We start from the raw sequence: 12037 nt of genomic DNA, 5'->3' as shown, positions 1-12037 counted from the left end.
CTCCTACCTATCCTGTGTGTTCATGAGAGATCTGACCCTGAATGTTCTTGAAACATCCTGTTTCTTGCTCAAGATGGTTGTCGAGGCTGGGATGTTTTTAATATTGGAAGATAATTGGGATTCATTTATAATGCTTCTTGGCTTGGCATCTTCGTGTGTCTTGGATGAGTTCATTGGCAGTAAGAAAAAATCTGTGAACTGCAGTTCTAGAGCGCACAGCATCTGTTCTTGTTATGGAGCAGCCCCATCAGCGGCGTGGCAGAGCATTCCCAAATCACGCTCTGCAGTCCAAAATACATGAATTTGGCTTGAAAAACACTGCTTCCGTTCCTCTTTCACATCTTCTCGTTGTTGTTGTTGTGGGTTGCTTAATGCTCTTATTTTCAAGATTTTTACTCATTGAATGAGTTATAAACATCCTGGTTTGATTAATAAAAGCTGCGCTTTTCCAGGTTAGCAGCGGGATCCAGGAGTGAGGCATTGAGATCAAAAATATTAGTAATTAGTAACAATACTGCTATTCCTGGAAAAACTGCAACTTAACTGTGGGGCAAAGAAGGTAGTGGCTATGGTTGGAGTGGAAGCGCTCTCACTGGGAAAGCTCTTTGGAGCAGGATGAGATGGGCAGCTTGGGTGCATGGGGAGTTGCTCTCACCCCAGTTGGGTTTGCACGGATGCTTCTGCCTGAGCCAGCCTAGCTTCGCGCCTTGCCCAAAACGGTGTTTCCGACCGTTTATGTCCCATTAATTATTGAATGTTCCCAGGAGACTGGATGAAGGACTGTGTGTTGTCCCTGGGTGCCTGTGTTTGGGTGCATCTGATGGGTGCCCTGGGGCAGGGACCCCTGTCCAGCGCTCCACGCTGCGGGCCGTTGTGCCTCAGGTGGAGGACGGCGAGCAGCAACCATCCAAAGTCCACAGGTCCATCTATCCTGTCTGACAGAGATGCCCCGGAGAGGAAATTAATTAATGCAGGGAATATATGAGCCACTGGCCACAGTGGACAGAGTACCCGGAGTGGGAATGACCTTGTGGTGAGGGGACTTGAGCACTGGGCGCGTCGCAGTCCTCGTGGTGGAGCTCTCCAGGTTCAGCGCGGAGGGAAGGTGCCAGGTTCCGCGCAGAGGGACGGTCCCAGCCTCGCGTGCGGGAAGGTCGCTCCTCCCGGGCTTTGATGTGTTAATTCCCTGGAGGAGCCGCTTTGCGGAGCGCCTCTTCGCAGCTTCGCTTCCCACGTCTCCCGGCGCGGCGCCGCGCTCTCCTCCGGCTCCAGCTGGGCGAGGAGATCTGCCTCCGCGCAACCTCCGCACCGAGGAGCCCTGGCGGCACCAGGGCCGCCGCGCTGAGGCCGGCGCGGCGCTGCTCGCCTCCCTCAGCGCGCCAAGGAGCTGGTGAGCGACATGGAGTACAGCTGGGACATCCACGGCCACTGCGTCTGGCTAAATAAGGTAGGAGTTATCCGCGCTCCTGCCGCCTCGCGCAGCTCTCCGTGGTGACAAGCTGGGAACAAAACATTCCGCCTTTCCCTTGTAGCGGATACCGGCCGAGCTGCTCGGGAAGGAACTGCCTGTTTCGGGGTGGTTTCACCCTCCCTGCTCGGCAGCCGTATTGCTTATGTGTAGAAAATGTTTCAGGTAAATTCCTCGGGGCGAAGGTCTGCTTTGAGCTGGCTCTTTCAGGGAGTCCACCTGTATTTCAGGGAGCGGTGGTACCTGTTAGAGAAGCCAGCGCCCTGTTCAAGCAGAACGGAAGATGAAGGATGCTGAGGGTACCAGCCACAGTAGGCTCCATAGGAGATTTATTTTAATTTTGTTTTTATTTTTCAGTGTTTGAGGAGAAACTTTTTTTGGGGGGGCGGTTAAAAACAGCAGCTCTGAGAAACTTCTCCGTGCTTTAGAAAGCTAAGGGAGTCCTAGAGGAAAGGGATTAAAAGGCAAAAGGCCAGCAAGCTGCAAAAGTTTGGCGATGCATCTGCTTGTAACAGGAATAATTCCCCCTGGAGCAGCATGGACTTTTACTTACAGGGCTGCAGGCATGGTTTACACTCATATTTAACAGATTAGTAATGGATTGATCTTGCAGAGTTTTAAGCGAGCTGGATGTGATCTTATAAGGTCTTTTAAGTGAATGCTTGACTCGAAACTTCTGTGAAGCTCCAGTGGCATCGTGACAACAGCTCTTTTGTTTAGAGGATTAAGATCAGTGTTGGTAACTCTGCCTTAGCTCTCCTCATCCTGTGTTTGGCAGCTAATCTCTAAATTACAAACACATGTGAAGTCTAACAGCTTAATTCGAGATAAATTTTAAGTTATTGATGAAAAAGAACCTTCTTTGGAAGATGGCAAAGCTTCCGTTTTGCAGCTAGTAAACTATGTTAATCCTGTGTAATGAACTTATATGATACAAATTTAGTCCAGACCTAACAAGCACCCCAAATACTCTTACAGTTGCTGATGAATCATATATTTATTTTTCACTTTCTTTTTTTAAAGAGGCTTTTAGTGTGCACAGAGCCTGGCAACTATTGCTCAGGCCTATGCGCCTGCAAGAAAAGAGAAACCCTCTCAGCCTTTCTCTGTCTTTCAAGACTCCCTGCAGCCCCTTCCTCCACTGCGTCTTGCTCCCAACGCCCCATTGCCCAATGCAGACATGCCTTTCCCTTCTTCTTGGGAGGAAAAATGTGAAAAATGTTCCTGGCATCAACTTCTTTTTGTCTGGGGAGAGGACAGAGCAGAGGAGACCTACTGGAAGATGCTACCTGGCTGTTACCCACCCGGCCCTGTTTCTTGCAGCTCTTTGAGACAGATGCTGTGGCCACTGTAATCAAAGTCAATGACTTTCTGCCTTTTTGTACCTAAAATGTGCTCTGGCACTGCAGAGTCAATCCCAGTTACTGTGCAAAAGATAGGATATTCCAGTCAGAAAACAAAACTCCTGTTGAGGTGTACACCAGATTTTGCCGATTTTGATAAATTACAGGTCTGTTTTTATGCAGATTTTATAAAATGTTCCTGTCTGCTAGTAGTAAAGCTAAATAAATTCGGATATTATTTAGTTTTGTGGGAGAATAATCTTTACTGCAGTTCTGCTTACGATTCTTACCATCCCCTCTCTATTTCTCATGGTAATATGAAGATACAGGCGGAACACTTTGCTCCCTAAACACTTCTATTTTAAAACACAGTATGAGTTGCTGGGCAAAATAGGATTTTTTTTTCTTTTTTTGAGGAATGTGAACCGAGTTTAACAACGAAGGTGTTTTAGAACGATGTTTGCCCAGTGACTAACATGCCACTTTAACACCTCATCAATTTTCACAGCATTGGGAAGACATTTGCATTGTAGTGTAAAATACTTACAGCCTTGATTTTCCGTTCATGCGGACTTTGGCTTTGTGTCTGGCTACACTGACTAGAGATAGGGAGAGGTTCAGTGGGCAGGACATAGATGTGCTGTTTGGGAGGCTGGGAATAAAGCTGGTGCTTTGGTAAGGACTTCCGTGTGAGCGCCCGCAGGAGAAGAGTGCTATAAATTACAAACTGCAGACGCTGTAATAGTGGGGAGCAAGTAAGTGCATAAGGTAAATAGGATTGTAAATGAGGAAGGAGCTGCAGAGTGACGAGGAGTATGCAAAAACCTGCTGTTTGCACTCTCCGTGCAAGCCAAGTGGCATAATTTAAAGGATGATCTGTTAGGTTAGCAGCTAGTGAGCTTATCTCAGAAACTCCAGGACTTGTTTCACCTGTTACAAAAGTGAACATCTCATTGACCTTGAATGGAAATCCTATAGCATAAGCCTAAATTCTGGAAGGGGCTGGGCAAAACAGTGGAAACTCAGAAGGTTAGAGTACTTCTGCTTTGGCCTTGAGATGCTAGGTGGTCAGGCGGCCTGGTTTCTTGCTACTAGTTAGTTTGAATACAAGATACCTGTCAAAATTCACAATTCAGGGTATAAGTATGATACAAACAACTAGAGTGCCTGCTTTCCTAGCCCTGCTGTAGCTCCTGGTGAGGTGAGGAGGAATGATGTAAAAGTTATGTGTGTAGATGCTCGGGAGATATTTCTGCTTCTGCACCAGAATACAGCCCTGGCTCTTGAGCAGATTCTCGAGGAGAGCACTAAGGTGAGGCCGGACGCCTTGTACCCTCTCCTCTTTGCTTTGCAGATAATCTTTAACCGACACTTGGTGATTTGTGGTTATCCCCTCCCCGAAATCCGGTCAAAGATGTTTCTCACACCACCCAAGTAAGGAAGGTACGAGGGTTCTGGCTCGTCTGAAGCAGCCTCCGTAATGAGGGGAGACAAGCTGCTTGCAAAGGAGATTTAATGCAGAACCCTGAGGTTTCCAGCTCATGGGTGAGGGTGGCCTCTCACGGCTAGCTGGCTCCGCTGAGGCATGCGGGCGTGAAAACCAGTGGCCCAATTTCTTGCCCTTAAATATTCAGAGGGGAAATCAAGGCCTCCTGAGGCCAGGAGGAGACTCCATGCTCAGTGCACTGGATTTTAGTCCGGCTTCTCAAAAAGTTGCTGATGCCTCTGGACACTGGGATAGTTTTAACATGTATTTCTGTTTCCCTTTAGCCTAAAGCGGCTTTAGAAAGAGATGTGTTCAGAGAGCAGACCTGCATGCATACGCAGGAAATGTGCCTCGTGCAAAAGGATGTCTCCTGCTGTGTGCTTATAAAAATACGTTTTACTTGCGAGAAGCATAATGCACATTATATAGATTGTAAATTGTTTTTGTGTTCCAGTTCCTGAGTGTCTCGGGATATTTGTCTCTTTGCAAGCATGTCTTAGCAGCGCAGGCTAGCAGGGAGCACAAATTTTGTTAACAAAATGCTGAATGCGCAGTAAGAGAATCTGCAGAATTGGGTCACCAGAAGGTTACTCTCATCTTTAAGCCCCTGAACAATTCTTGTCCTGAACTGTGCTCCTGTCTCCTTCATCAACGGTTTGTTTTGTTTGTAACTCTTTGGGGGACTAAAAAATGTTATAAAGCTGCTCTATAAGTGTGTTCATAACATTGACTGACATGTAAAAGTTCTCCTTCATGGCAGCATTATAAGTTGAAAATCAGATCTGTGTTCTCTTAGGTTTTTTTTACATGTAGTGATAGGTTTTCAGAGTGTTTTTGCCAATTATGTTCTGTCTAAAAAAATTAGCTACTTTCTGTCTATTAGTTTACTGAAGCAGACTGCCATTCTAAGTAAATACATGATAGTGTCATTATAAGAAGTTAGACTGGGAAGATTAGCAGCAGCACTTCTAAGACATTTTCATATTGCTCAGTGCTTTTCCGCCTGTGGTTTTGCAGATTTTGACAGTCCCCAGACTATGGAAAGCAAGCCTGTTGTCAGGAGGCTTTAATTCTACATACAGTAATGTTCCACTTGAAAATGTTAGGCGTATATGAATCACAATAAAGAAATAATAAAATGTTATTAATTATAAAAGCAATATATGTGTTATTATATGTCTTACATAGTACTTAATAATAATATAGAGTTATTATTAATATGGTAATATTATTATTCTCATCTGTGTTCATGTTAAGGCAAGTATTTGTGCCATAGCTGTTTACCTGTAGCTGCTACTTGAAGAGGGTGAACTTTACAGCTCAGGAAGTTTTGAGTCTCAGATCCTTAGGGCTGTGTTAGTCAGCACAGCCCTTTTGATTTACATCAACCCTGCCATAGGGATATGTCTGGCTCATAATGCTGTATTTACAATGCTTATTGCAATGGTTAAATTATTATTGTAATGATTTGTGTTACCACATGTAACTATTTTTTTGACTAAAGCTTTTTGACTGGAGGATGATGCTTATCATATGGTAACTGACAAACATAATGCTTAATATCTCTTTCAGACTAATGGACACATATCTGCTAATGGAGATGTGTATCAAGAAAGGCTGGCACGTTTGGAAAATGATAAGGAATCTCTTGTTCTGCAAGTGAGTCCTCACCTAAATTATTTTCTTCTATTCTTTCATTAATAAGACTTTCTGTGTTGTATGATGAAACCTCTGAGGATTTATTTGCTGTGCTGTCGCACAAAGTGATTGGAAGTGTTGCAGATACCTGGGGGTTAACCCAGATTACAGATGGGTGTGAATTTCAGGTTGGAGTAGGAGTTGGGTTGTCCCAGCTCTTCCGTGCGTGTGTCTGGTCTTTCTGCATCTTGGTCACTGAGCTGGTCTGCAATGTCATTGTCTTGCTTTCCTATATATCCTTAAGACCATTTTCTTCCTTGACTGTTCATGTGCTGTCCACATGAGGTGACAGATGTCTTGTCCTTGTGCCCACCAGAGTCTCCTCACGGCCACTCAGCCACCAGGCTCTGGAGGGGGGCAAGGGCGACGAAAGCTGTGGGACCAGCTCGTTTACCCTTGCTCCCAGCATGGTGCTCGCTCCCTCCCTATTTAAAACAAACAAGATTTTATTCAGGAAGGGCTGATGGGAATCAGTGTGGAGTCTCAGAGGTGTTGTCCTGGTCGTTCTTGCCTGGCCTCGGCTGGTGTGCATTAACTTCCTTTGCTTTTATGCTTTGGGAAAGGAGAAGCTGCACAGAGCGATACACTGTATGTAATCACTCAGAAAGAATAACTGACACTTGCTGAGGTTTCCCTATTCTGTTTTAAGGTAGAAACTAGTAGTCTTTAGTCAATGTACTGTCACAGCCAGTGGCATCTTTAATTTTAATGTGTTAGAAAATACTGGCAGAGTGTGGTTCTGGTGAGGAGGCAGTAGAAGCTCTGCTGCTTACAGGTTGGCTGTAAAATGCAACAACAGCTTCCTTGTGGAAACTCCCAGGACAAGTCAGGAGAGATGCAAAAATGCAATGCATCTGCCAGAAGTTCAGCTGAAATGCCAGGAAGCTTTTGGGGAAAGTTCTCCCTCTTCTATTGGCTTTGCCATGCACTGTGTCCACTACAGCAGTCTGCTGTGCACCATCCTTATGGCGTTGTATTTTGCCTGGGGTCAAACCAGCAGTATTATTAATAAATATGGTCATTAAGGTGACACAGTCTGTATAGGTTCAAGGTGCTTAACGTGCAACCCTTCGTCTCCCACTCTGCAGGTGAGTGTGCTTACAGACCAGGTAGAGGCCCAAGGAGAGAAGATTCGGGATTTGGAGTTCTGTCTAGAGGAGCACAGGGAGAAGCTGAATGCCACAGAGGAGATGCTGCAGCAGGTAGTGCCAAGAAGCATTTCTGTCTTTTGGTCTGTCTTCCTGAATTGCATTTTGTCTCAGTGAGAGCAGTTCGCTTCTGTTCAAGACGTTTTATCCCTTGATGTCACTTAAATAAGTGATAATTCTCTTGCCTCTGTTGCTACTACATTTGTTTTAAGGTCTTTGTACTTAGAGGTGTCAGCGTTGCTTTGCACTACAGGGATCCAGCCCTGCTCTCCCTTTGAGCCTTTCGCCACTGAACTTCAGAGAGGTTTGGATTAAAGCCTCTGGCAGGATGGGTGGATTCTCCTCAGAGCTCCTGCCTGCCCAGAGCAACTGTGGTGACAGACAGGTTTTCTTCTGGTCTTGGCAGCGCACCAACAATAGTGCCTCCATGATTTCAAATGCATCCTGGATGCCCTGAGTCTGTCAGATGGACTAAGTACTGTGTCCCCAGGCTCTATATCATGGAAGGATGAATTAGATGGTTTGCTCCATCGAAGAGGCCTCTCACTGTAGAAATGTATTATCTATTTCTGTGGATGTATCCTAGTGCAAAGCATACAATTCTTTTTCCCTTGGATGAATAATTCTGTTCTTTTCCTCTGTATCTCAAATCAGGAGCTTTTGAGCAGAACGTCCCTTGAAACTCAGAAACTGGATCTTATGGCAGAGATTTCCAATCTGAAGTTGAAGCTTACATCTGTAGAGAAGGACAGATTGGACTATGAGGATAGATTCAGGGACACAGAGGTGAGTAAAAGAAAAACAGCTGAATCTGTTGTGAGAGTTTGGCAGGGCTTCATGTTATCTGAAAATTACCTGGCATTTATTTTTTTCAGGCAAGGGGAGGAATTCATCTTTAAGACATTTATATTTTAAAGTAAAAACAGCTCCCTTTTCCCTTGGTAAATGTTAGTTTTACAAAGAAAAAGATTTCATTTCCAGTGAAGTGTCATTCCTGCACTTGTATTGCAAGTGTAAATGGAAAAAGTTAGGTTTGCTTCTTACTGGGGACTGTTTAAGTAATCCACAGACCCAAGGAGGTCCACTGGTTGAAAACTAGTGACTTGAATCATGTTGTTTGCAAGGTGATGATCATTTACACAGTGATGGCAGCGCCTCTTTTAGAAAACATCTGGCTACCATGAAACCATAGGTAGCATTTATTTTGAGTTCCTTTATCTTTTCCTCTAGTTTCTGCAAGTTTTTATATAAAAAAATAACAAAATTACCCTAAAAGTATCTGACTTCTTTGCATTCTAGGCAAGTGCTGTGCATAGCAGTGCTGAAGAAATTGGCAGAGGAAAAGATAGAGGGAATTCCTGAATTTTTTTTGGTTTCTGAGGAAGTCAGTTAAAAATTGGCTGTCGTCTGAACTCCCATGAGGTCTAATTGCCCACATATAAAACTTAATTTTTCATAAGTTCTAATGTAGAGCAGATAAATCTCTGCAACTCTATACTGACACCCATCATAAGTGTTCTGAATGATAGACACATGAATTGAAGCCAGCAATAAATGACTTTGGAGGGATGCAAGATTTGGTCCAAATGACTGCAGTGAACTGGTGCTTTTAGTAATTAAACTATTACATAGTTGTTATATGCTAGAACTAATGAACTATTACTAAAATTGTTCCTTCCTCTCTTTAAAAGCTAAAATGGTGCAGTTTAGTGCCATAGAAGTGGCTTGTTGCTACTTCTGTGTTTAAATGCTTTAGAGTTGCAGAAGTCTGCATTTCCATTTTGTCCTGTGGAAAATGCATGGCGAATCAGCTGCAAGACTCTCAGCCATGTAGTACTACGTATGAAACCTCTGAGCAGCACTCTGCAGGTAGCACTTGGTCAGGGGCTACCTACAGAATTATGGTTGAGGTTTAGTCCTTCCTACCACCCAGTTTTGTTCAGCTGGGTAAGCTCCTCCTGTTCCCCGCTCTTTCTCTGAATGGAGGCCTCAGTGGTAAGCTTGGTAAGCAATTTTTCTTCTGTGCTTCAGGACTTTCCTGTCTAGATGTTCACAAATACGCAGCTTTTCCAGAGCTAATTGCAGAATTAATTGGGATTTCCAGCTGATCTGTTCTTCAGATCCTTCCAGTCTTGCTGCTTTCCCAGCAGACAACGCTTAAGGACTGCGGGTGGTCTGAGTCGGGCTGAGTTTATGTAAGAAAATACTGTACTAGGGAGTTTATTTAGGGAGGAGTCCATAACCAGACGTGGTCTTTGAAACAGCAGCCAGAGGTTAAACTGGCTTGCTCAGGGGGAATTCTTTGTAATTTAAACACCACCGGGCTCCTTTACGCAGATGAATTTCTGAGCGGAGCTAAACCATGAATGTTATTTGTGCTTCCAGTGCCAGGAAGGATTCCCTCCTCCCCTGCCTAAAGTTATCATTGCAATAATGAGTGTTATAAATGTATAAATATGTAAACAGCAAAAGGCTTTGGGCCAGTGGAAAGAGGAGCTGTTGAGTGCTTTTAAGGAGAGACCTGAGTCAGGCTCAGAAGAGTTCAATTTAATGGTCCTTTCTTGTTTTGCAGGTTTTTAGCACAGGGCATAAGCCCAAGGTAGGTATTTTAACCCTTTCGCGGATGTCTGAAGAGGAAATATTAAATGCAGGCAGAGCAGATGTCATGCAGTGGCTCTCCATGGGGGTTCACCAAGTCAGCTAGTGCAGCCGGTGGGTTTTTGGTCTGATCAGAAATCCTGATGAATCTCCTGGGGTCCTGAGTACCACAGGGACATAAGTGCCTCAAGCATGACTTGGTCTCCCAAAGTCTTCATTTATGCCATCTCTTTTTTACTAATGAGGATCTCTGTATGAAACCTGATGAATGTATTCCCCTCCCTTGAAAAACTGAGAATGTCATTTACAGTAGTTGTATTATACATGACTGGAGACACCAGGTAGTGTTGCACTAGCAGAAGAGTAATTGAAAATATTTTTAGGTTGAGCACCAAACAGGTAAATGTTCAGGCCAAAACTAACCATTGGCCCGAGGAACGCAGATTTGTTAGAGATCTTGAACAATTGTTGCTGGAAAGGAACAGCTCAATTACTAGAATGAGGCAGTCTGTCATCTGTACGTTTAGAGTGAGGAGCTTTGTCAAGATCAAACATTGAAGAATCAGTAAAGAATTACAGGCATATCCAAAACAAAAACAAAAAAGTTGCACATTAGCAGTAGTAATTATTAATAGCCTTAAAATGTACCTTTTCATTAAATCTTTCTGGTAACTGAGCTTGGATGAAGTAGATGTGGGTAACTTCTTTTTTCAGCCACTCCAACGCACACTTACTACCTTAATCAATTTAAAAGCAACAACTGCAATTTCCTACTTCTTTCATTTGGGTCAGAATACTACACTGCAACCTTTGGAGAGCTGTTTGTGACTCAGTATGGAAATTCACGTTGTAAAATGATCTGCAACTTTCATAAATGCCTGGTTACTACCATCACAGAAATTCCTAGGTCTGCCTGCATTATCTCTATATGCACAGAAACCACAGTATACTTATTTTATTTGCTTGTGGTGGGTGTGCTGAAGGGGCGTGCTATCGCAGAGACATGTTCATATGTCGCCCTGCAGAAGAGAAGTGAGGGTTTGCAGGCTGCTCGTCTCAGCTCCAAAGCAGTAAGTTACAGGGACAGTAGGACAGGGACTCGCTGGGGCTGCAAGCAACTTGATTTTCCAAGTCCCTGTTGTTGTTGCATCGCCAGTTAGGGGGACTCAGTCCAGCCCTTCCCTATAGAGACCCTCCTCTAGCAGCGACGTAGTTGTGAAGCCACAAAACTTCTGGGTATCAGAGGCTTGGTTCCTACTAACAGGAGGGTGCCTTTGGTCAGGTGGAGTAGGGCAAAGATGACTCTATCTCCTGAGGCTAAAGCCAATCATGGACCTCATTTAATTGCTGGTATCAGCAATAATCTGTCCTTAGATTACAACCAGTTCTGTTATGCAATAATAAAAGGTAGCAGGCAAAAGGTAGTTGATGCAACCTTCATGTACATCCTTGTCCACCCAACGCTCTTGCTCACATCTCTCTCCTTGATATGAGTTGCACTGTTCTATACTGTAAAGATCATGCTATGAAGAGCATGAAGGAGCTTGTTTTTCCCCCAGTGTCTGAGCATTTTCAATCTATTGCTAAAGAAATACAAATAATGCTCAGATTTATCAATCTTATGCAGCAGTAATCAAGAGTTTGCCAAGGTGTGGGAAAACATGGAATGGGACAGGAAGGCAGGTGTTTCCAGGGACCCACAAGTACCACTGTTTTCCAGGCTGCTCTAAGAGTCTTTGAGTTGCTTCCAAGCAGAGGGAATTCCCAAAGCCTGGCTGCAGGAGCAGCCACTGGGGCATTTGATGCTTGAGAGCGTGTGCTGGTGCTTGTCAATGCTTGACTTCATGCTGAATTTCAGTGTTCGTGTGTGCTGAGCCCCTCTTCCTACTGTGATTTTACTCTCCTGCTGAGACTTGCCTGGCCAGCCCTCATTCCACCTTGTTTATTGAATTTCTGTCTTTCTGGTCTTGTTCTTCCCTTCGCCCAGGATTTGATCCAGGAAATAAATGAGCTGCGATTAAGGGTGGGAGAAATGGACAATGAAAGGCTCCAATACGAGAAAAAACTCAAAACTACCAAAGTAAGTGAGGCCAAGGGGAAGCAGCAGAGCTGGCCGCGAGTTGTGGGTTTGCAAATTTGGTTCTCCTTTCCCATGTCCCTGCAAAGCCCTGAGCAACCTCAGGCACTCACTTAACCACAACAACAAAACCCAGAAAGGGGGGTATTTCCAAATTTCATGTTGTGGTTTTCAGATCTAGACCCTGTTTTTTTAATGAGGAACCAACATCCTAGGTGG

At 44.3% G+C, this 12037-nt stretch overlaps 1 protein-coding gene across 13 annotated transcripts in view; it reads left to right on the top strand.

Annotated features, from left to right (window-relative positions):
• The window catches only part of PPFIBP1 (PPFIB scaffold protein 1), a 62486-nt gene that overhangs the window by 27962 nt on the left and 22487 nt on the right, over positions 1 to 12037 (top strand). For 11 of the 13 annotated variants that reach the window (XM_088528376.1, XM_088528375.1, XM_088528374.1 and 8 more), the window contains exons 4-7: positions 5870 to 5956; positions 7084 to 7197; positions 7798 to 7929; positions 11729 to 11821. In XM_088528376.1, the coding sequence (XP_088384502.1) occupies positions 5870 to 5956; positions 7084 to 7197; positions 7798 to 7929; positions 11729 to 11821 (426 nt within the window). The remainder of the gene's footprint in view (positions 1 to 5869; positions 5957 to 7083; positions 7198 to 7797; positions 7930 to 11728; positions 11822 to 12037) is intronic. The other 2 variants (XM_088528379.1, XM_088528377.1) reach the window with 1 other exon arrangement.

This window comes from Tinamus guttatus, unplaced genomic scaffold (assembly GCF_059628265.1).
Source record: "Tinamus guttatus ecotype Peru unplaced genomic scaffold, ASM5962826v1 Tinamus_guttatus_pri_ptg000308l, whole genome shotgun sequence".
In the NCBI taxonomy this organism is placed as follows: domain Eukaryota; kingdom Metazoa; phylum Chordata; class Aves; order Tinamiformes; family Tinamidae; genus Tinamus; species Tinamus guttatus.
Note: the sequence above shows the minus strand (reverse complement) of the source record. Positions and strands in the feature narration are given on the sequence as shown.